This window comes from Elephantulus edwardii, unplaced genomic scaffold, assembly GCF_000299155.1.
Source record: "Elephantulus edwardii isolate Elephantulus edwardi_28Jun2011 unplaced genomic scaffold, EleEdw1.0 scaffold00070, whole genome shotgun sequence".
Classification (NCBI taxonomy): Eukaryota; Metazoa; Chordata; class Mammalia; order Macroscelidea; family Macroscelididae; genus Elephantulus; species Elephantulus edwardii.
In genome coordinates, this window is record NW_006399820.1 from 3,166,989 (window position 1) to 3,175,160 (window position 8,172).

Genomic DNA, 8,172 nt, shown 5'->3' on the forward strand with positions numbered 1-8,172 from the left:
GGATATTATCCTGTCACTCACCACATTGTATTTCAGGATAGATCTAGAAATGATTTTCTTAATTACGAAACCAACCCCATTTTTTCTCACCTTTTCATCCCCGGCATAGTAAATCATATGATCATCTGATTCAAAATGTCCCATACCAAGCTATCTCATTTCGCCAATACCTAGTATGTCAATATTTATGCGTTCCATTTCTTTCTTAACATGTCCAATTTTCCTCCATTCATGCTTCTCACATTCCATGTTCCAATCACTAGTGTTTCCTTTCAGCTGTTTCTCTTTCTCCGTGTTTCCATTTCTGAGATCTCAGTTTCAATTGCCATGTCTATTAATCCAAATGATGATATAAGTGTACTTTATTGTACATAGGGTTTTCAAAGCCCTGTAATTTCAGAAGTGGATGGCCAATCCTTCTTCCTAGTCTGTCTCAATTTTTAAATATATATAGTAGTATGTGACAGACAAGTATTCTACAGAAAAGAGTAGGTGAAAGACATTTACCAATTAGAAAGACCAATATTCAGTGTTGCTGCCCACTCAGCTACATGTTTGGTTGGTTTGGGGTTTTGTGGGTGTTTTGTTGTTGTTGTTTTTTAAAAATCCACCCTTTCCCTACTCCACCACCAACCCTTCCTACTTTTGCTTACAACATTCAATACCTGTCTCCCATTGACCAGCCCCTGATGTGATGTCCTAAGTCTCAAGCAATCAGGATTTCTCTGATTCTGACCATATCATGCTGCTGTCAGTCTCTTATGATGTGGTCAGTATGACTTTAATTTAAACTTAAGTACAACTGTCATGTACAGCTTCTTTTCCTGGAAGATCCTGAGAGAAAGTCCTCTTAAACTTCCACTCCAGGATCCTAGCATACTTAAAATGTCTATGCTCTACCTTCATGGTTGGCTGATAGTTGACTGGGCATACGTTACTATATTGAAGATCATTTCTCTCAAGCTTATGAAGGTATTTAGCATCTTCTGTTACCATTATTAGGGCCGGAGAGTAAAAACCAACTCATAGCTGACCCTCCAACAGGATTTCAGAAGCTGTAAATCACACAGGAGATTGATTAAATATAAACAACCCACCACCTCCACCACCCAAAAAAGTCCATCAAACCCACTCAAAGACAGATAGTTATAAGTATAGTTCAGTTTGTCATCATCATAAATTGGCGACTGCTGTATCACATCTCTTGAGGTTAAGTTTTGTTTTGTGAGCTTTTTGTTTTAGTCTTTAATCTCTTTACCTTCTTGCCTTGTTTTCCTTTTCACTAGATCTGTTTCTTAAATGTGTAGAAGTCCTTGACTTTTGGTTCATATTTTAACTAAGGCATTAAAAAGGTGACCATTAGCTGGTCTAGTTAATGCACTTCATTAAGGGATTGATTATGAAACAAACTTATTTATGCCAATGTGTATGTTGCATATGTTGTTGTTAGGTACCATCCAGTTGAGTACAAATCTTGTATGACCTTGTAAACCACAGATCTAAGCCCTGAACCTATCATCATGTGCCATTTTTACCCTCTCTGACCTCCTTGAACCCATTGTTGCAGTCACTGTGTCAGTTCAAGTTGAGGGTCTTCCTCTTTCGCTAATCCTTCTCCTTTCCAAGCATGGTGTTCCTTTTCAAGGAATAGCCTCTTCTACAAACCTGCTTAAAGTATGTGAGATGAAGCTTCACCACCCTTGCCTCTAAGGAGCACTCTGGCTACCCTTTCTCCAAGACAGACCTGTTTCTTCTTTTGGCATTCTATGGAATATTAAGGACTCTTCTCCAACACCACAATTCAAAGGCATCTATTCCTCTGTCATCCTTATTCATTGTCTAGATCTCAGATGCATAGCAAATGATTGAAAAGACCATAGCCTGATCCTGGTGCACTTTAGTCTTCAAACTGACGTCATGCTCTTTAGTACTTGGAGAGGTCTTTGACAGCAGACTTTTCCATTGCAATACATATTTTGATTTCTTGACTTTTGTCTGTGCTACCAAAAGTGTTGTTTGTGGATCAGTACATAGATACCTTTCATCTGAAACTACTCACTTTGTCAGTTTTTTAGCTTTCTGTCTGCTGGATATTGGAACTGGGCCTTCAGCTTGGTTTTTCTTCATTTGAAAGCAGGTTAAAGGAGTGAAGCCTAGGCTTTCTCTTTTCCGTCACATTTTCACTTAAGCCCAGTTTTCAGTTCCATACCTCGGGCAATCCCTGAGTACTCCTTCCACCAACACACATACCCTCCACACAGCAGCAGATGACTGCAGAGTCACTAAAATTCCATTTCCTTTATGTGCCTCTAGTCTCTTGGCTGAGTTGAGGAGTGACCCCTTGATTGTGGGAGAGCCATGCAGAGTAGCTTCACATCTAAGACCTTGAACTCACTCTGTCTATTCTTTGTCCAGCACTTTCTTTCCACTTTTTATGATACTAAGTATTTTATGACTTTTATAACAAATTTGATTGCTTCCTACTGGTTGTCCTCTGCTATGTCAACCCAGTTGTTTTCCTTACTCACTTTACCATCTGTTTTCTGAGTACTGTTGGAAGTCTTAATTCATTGCCCTCTTTATTCCTGGTCTCAGTTTGTTTTTCTTGTAGAATTATACATTTTTAACATTTTTTCATTCATTTATTGTACTTTTGGTGGTTCACCAGAGTGGAAAAAAGTAAATCCATATTAATTGGTTTTGATGCAAGTCAAACTTCTTTCAGAAGTTTATCAAATTTTCTGATACAATATTGGCACTATAATTACTTTGTAACTTAGGAGTGTTTATATTTCCTTCAGTTGAAACTTAAGAGCAAGTAGGTAAATCTAGAAGCTCTGTTGACCATCTTGAAATATTTAGATCCCGTTACATGTCTTACTAATTGAGGAATATGTGATAGACTATAAATACCCTAAGTGTATTTTCTTTCCCAGCCTAAATTTTTTTCCACAACCATTTGAAGGTAATGAAGAAGGATATTTCACAGCTATCTTGTTAAAGAAATCAAGAGTCAAGTTAAAAAGCAAAGAGATTATTCCATTTCCAAGTACCAAAATGATGAGAAACCTTTTATGTGTACATGTAAGTCTTGACTATTTTTTATAGTTTCATGATTGCAATGTTACCTTTTTGCTTCTCAGTTTTAGATTCTTTCAAATAAAATTTTACATAAATTTCAAGTATAAACTTGTTAAAATATTTGTTGCATTATAAAAGTTTTCTAAGAATATTTAAGGATCTGTTAATATTCCACATTTGCTTCTTAAAGTAACATTTTTACTGTCATGGTACTGTACTCTGTGAGGTCTGGAAAAAATTATTCAAATATATTGCGCTCTCTTAAAATGTACAGGTTAGTAAGTGAAAGACAAACATAGTAACTAATATGATGGTGATAATGTGGTGCTGGTGTTATAGCTGGCCTGGAACTAACGCATAGCTAACCCAGCAGATTTTTAGAGGCTGTAAATCACATGGGAGGAGGTTGCCCACCTTTCTCCTGTGTAGCAGCTGGTAAATTTAAACCACTTACCTTTGGGATGGCAACACAGTTACTTAGCACTAAGCCACCAGAGCTCCCAATACATAATAACGAAAATAAAAGAGGCTTCCATAACTCCAAAAGAGCCCAGGTGACACACTGGATTCAATCTTGGCAGTTCAGATTCACCAGCTGTTCTATGAGAGAAAAATTATGTCTCTTTACGACCTTAGAAACTTTCGATTTTATAGCCTTAGAAACAGTGTGGGTCAGTTTTCTTTTACTTTATAGGTTTGCACTGAGTCAGAATTGACTCAACAGCAGTGGTTTTCTTTTGTTACATTTAAGTACTCCTGGAGAGCTCTAAGTGGGTAATCAGTGGAAATTTAGAGAAGTGTGAAAGGAATGGGTAGTGTGAGGAGGATTAGTTTTGACCTCTACTAACTCCACAAAGGGAATCCCATTTCCATCAACAGGATTCACAATATAAAACCAATTTCTATGAATTCACAGACTTGCCTCCCACACTCCCCTACCTATTTTCTACCAATTCTAACACTAATACTACAGTTGTACTGGGTCTGAAATACGGAATTTGTTAGGGAAGTTAACAGGTTGCAATTTAAGCTTGTCACAGGATACAGTTTCTCTGTCAGAATAGTATCTTAAGCTGCTTGCTGGACCTTCAGCCTTAGACCAAGTGTTACAAGTAAGTCTTGCCAATTATGGTGTCTCTTATTTAATCTGCTAGCAAACTTAGGCAAAGGCACCTAATCGTGGCCCTGATGGACTCACACTGTGTTTTCTGCTTCTTTCTTGCTGGTAGTGAGATCCCCTCTTTTCTGCTGCAGATCTGCTCAGTTTAAATCTGGAATGATAAAATTGGCCAGTCCCCTCATTGATAGACTAACAACCTATTTGCATGTTCCTCCTAATCATAAAGTGAAGAGTTAAGAGTAGTGGTTTAGGAAAGCCATTTGAACAAAAGCCTCGATACACCACAGGAAGGAAAACGTTTAGCTAGAAACTTTTAGTGAAGTTTTCATGAAGGAAATGGTATGTGAGTTGAACTTGAAAAATAGGTAAGATATAGACATTATGATATGGAGAAATACAGTGATTCAGTGGAGGAACCACTATGAGCAAATTGCTCCATATTGGTAAAGGCAACATATTTATATGTGTTAATCAACATGCTATTCTGTTGGCTTTTGGAAATAAAAGGGGGAAGAGGGATGGTGTGATGCCACCAGATTATAGAAGGACATTGAATTCTCAATATGAAAGAATTTGGACTTGACTGTAGACAGTTTATAAACTGACAAATAATAGCATTAAATAAATTCTTAAAATTAAGCAAATTATTAAAAATAAATAATGATATTGCTGATGCCTTCATTGCAAATGATAAATGGTTCTTATTCACTCTTTGACTAACATTTTTTTAGTACCTATCTACTCAAGGGCTCTTTTATTTTTTCAGGCAGTCCATGGGATATTCACTACTTTTGTCCAACACTGCAAGTCAAAGGCATCAATTCTTTTGTCATCTTTATTCATTGTCCAGCTTTTAGATGCATAGCAAGTGATTAGAGAGACCATGGCCTGAATCATGTGCACTTTAGTCTTCAAACTGACATTATTGCTCCTTAGTAATAACTTGGAGAGGTCCCTTACTATACACTCTACCAGACTCTCACAATATGGATTGACACCAAGACCCGAGCAATAAGCTCAGTTGTGTCAGAGATGAACAGGATGGGACAAGGTTCACATCTCTTGTTCATAGAATCCTTATGAATCAGCAACAATAGAGCCTTTTAAGAATGGATTATTAGGTGCTGTCAAGTTGGCTCTTACTCAGAGGAAGCATGTGAACAACAGATAGAAACCTCACCATTGAAACCAGTTAAGCTCCACAAAGTTTTTAATGACTTGTTTTTCATAAGTAACTTTCATGTCTTTCTTTTGAGGACTCTGGGTAGATGTTTATACCTCCTAGGCTCCATTGTAATAAGTAGGAACTGCATTCATTTCCAAATGACTCAACTTTGTAAAGAAGAAGTAATTGAGCTATAATTAGTATAAAGGACTTTCAAATCAGTCTGTTCATTATGCTGTAGAAATGCATAGCAGAGACAGTTCCTCTGGTGGGCTTTAAGGACAGACTCACATTGGAAGTGCTATTTTAGGTGGCTAGGTACTTGCTTTGGAGTTTTCTTTGGGGATAGGATCAGTTCCTTATACTTGTTTTGACCCAACAGGATGAACACAGTACTGATTGCACAGTTTTGATTAGGTAAATATATGCAATCCAATGAATATTACGCTGATTCTGCTATCAGATTTCCATGTTACTGGGCAGTGAGCAGTTGAAATGACTTTAACTATACTGTTGTAGGTGACGGTTTCGGGAAATGAACTCTACCTTATGACTTCGCATTTGGAGAGTACCAGAGGCCATGCTGAAGAACGAATAAATCAGTTAAAAGTGGTTCTAAAGGAAATGCAAGATGCTCCGGAGTCAGCTACAGTTATATTTGCAGGAGATACAAATTTAAGGGATCAAGAAGTAAGTGACAAAAGTTAGTGAAGATAACTGCTGTGAAAACTAGTTTTGTTTCCTTTAACCAGAGCTGTTAAAACTAGGACCTTTGTATAGTAAAAGCATGTAAGTGATCTTGCAAATACACTTCAGCAAATATATATGTAAACTGCTGTGTACTTAGTACAGAGGAAGCAGGTGCCAGAGAGGCTCCTACCGGATTTGGGTTGAAATAGATAACACATATGAGACAGACAACACAAAGCTTTATATATATTGGATTAACAAGAGTAATATTAAGAAAATAATGACTAGAAGAGCTGGGTTTATTTGTAATATTACTAGGTGCAAGATAAGAATAACAGTCTTTTTTACCTTCTTTATTTTCCTGTCCCTTTCTTCTAAGCTCAGTTGAGAAATGTTAAAATTGTTCAGAAGCACCTTTATAAATGTGTTCTTGTGTATTATCTAATCACCTATAGCTATCCTCCAGAGAGTTTTCAAATGTTATGGGAAGAGATTGCCCATATCCCTCCCACGGAACAGCTGGTGGATTTGAACTGTGTACCTTTGTGTTTGTATGTGGTTCCTTACTACTAAGCCATTGAAGCTAGTTGTAAGGAATTGCCCTATCAATATAAGATACGCAGTTCAAATTCACCAGCTGCTCCATGGGAGAGAGATGGACAGTCTCTTCCCGTGCCATTTACTGCCTCTGAAAACCCAGTGGAGGGTCAACTATGGGTTGGTTCTGACATGACAGTACATAACAATAATTAGTAAAGTCTGCTTTCCTTTTCCCCCCTCTCTAAATTATTATCCCTTGTTGTTATTAAATGTCATGGAGTTGAAACAACTCATAGCTGACCCTCCAGCAGGTTTTCAGAGACATTGGACCAATAAGCAACATCATGATAGATGGAGAAAAGATTGAAACTGCCAGTGATTTCATCTTAACTTGGGTTTATAATCAAATGGCTTGGGTACCAATTGTACAGAGATTAGGAGTCATAGTGCATTGGGGAAGTCCACGGTTAGGAACCTGTCCAAAATACTGAGGAACATGCCAGTTTGAAGAATAAGGTGTACCTGATTCAGCCCATCATCTTTTCAGTAGCTTTCTGTGTAATTGAGAGCTAAACAATGAATAAGGATGAAAGAAGAATTTATGCTTCTGAGTTGTAGTGTTGGAAAAAAGCATGGAATATCTCATGTTGTTGTTGTTCTTAAGTGCATTAGAGTCATAGATGACACATAGCGACCCTTGAACGAAAGTCTTCAATGCAAAACTTTTATCTTTTCTCCCGGTTCATACAGTTTCCAGAGGCAAGCTTTTTTTCTTGGAAGTGGGTGCCACTCCTGCTTCCAAGCCAGTTTTATTTGGGAGATCCACAAAAACCAGGCCCAAGGGCCCAAAAGCCTTTTTAAAGGCGAGGCCAAATGCTATCATCTCATACCCTAATCTCAACCCCAAATCAGAAAACACACCTTTGCAGAATATCCCATGGACTACCAAAATAACAAATAGTTATGTCTTGGGAAAAGTGTAGCCAGAACGCTCCTAAGTAGCAAGGATGGCAAAACTTTATCTCACATACTTTGAGCATGTTGCTAGTAGAGGCCATTTCTTGGAAATGGACATCATGCTTTGAAGGATAGAGTGCAAGAGGGGAAAGACTCTCAGCAAGATGAATTGACACAATGGATTCAAGTGTATTAGAGATGATGAAGACGGCACCAGATTCAACAGGGTTAAGATCTGTTGTTCATAGGGTCACTATGAGTCATATTTGCCATCACCTAACAACAACCGGCGAGCAGGGTTGTGCCATCTGCATAACGCAGGTTGTTGATGATTCTTCCACCAATCCCGATGCCACATTCTTCCTCGTACAGCCCAGTGTCTCAGATGATCTGTTCTGCATACAGATTGAAAAGGTATGGAGACAGAATACATCCTTGATGGACCCCTTTCTTGATTTTGAACCATCCAGTGTCTCCCTGCTCTGTTCTAATGACTGCCTCTTGGTCCACGTATAGGTTTCACATTAGCACAATCAAATGTTCTGGGATTCCCATTCTTCTCAGTGTCAGCCATAGCTTGTTATCCACACAAGTCAAAAGCCTTTGCATAGTCAATGAA

At 38.1% G+C, this 8,172-nt stretch overlaps 1 protein-coding gene across 1 annotated transcript in view; it reads left to right on the forward strand.

The window, feature by feature from the left end:
- Positions 1 to 8,172, forward strand: part of TDP2 (tyrosyl-DNA phosphodiesterase 2) — a 31,601-nt gene that overhangs the window by 7,669 nt on the left and 15,760 nt on the right. Inside the window, 2 exon segments of the mRNA XM_006903665.1 lie at positions 2,863 to 3,084; positions 5,886 to 6,056. Coding sequence (XP_006903727.1) covers positions 2,863 to 3,084; positions 5,886 to 6,056 — 393 coding nt within the window.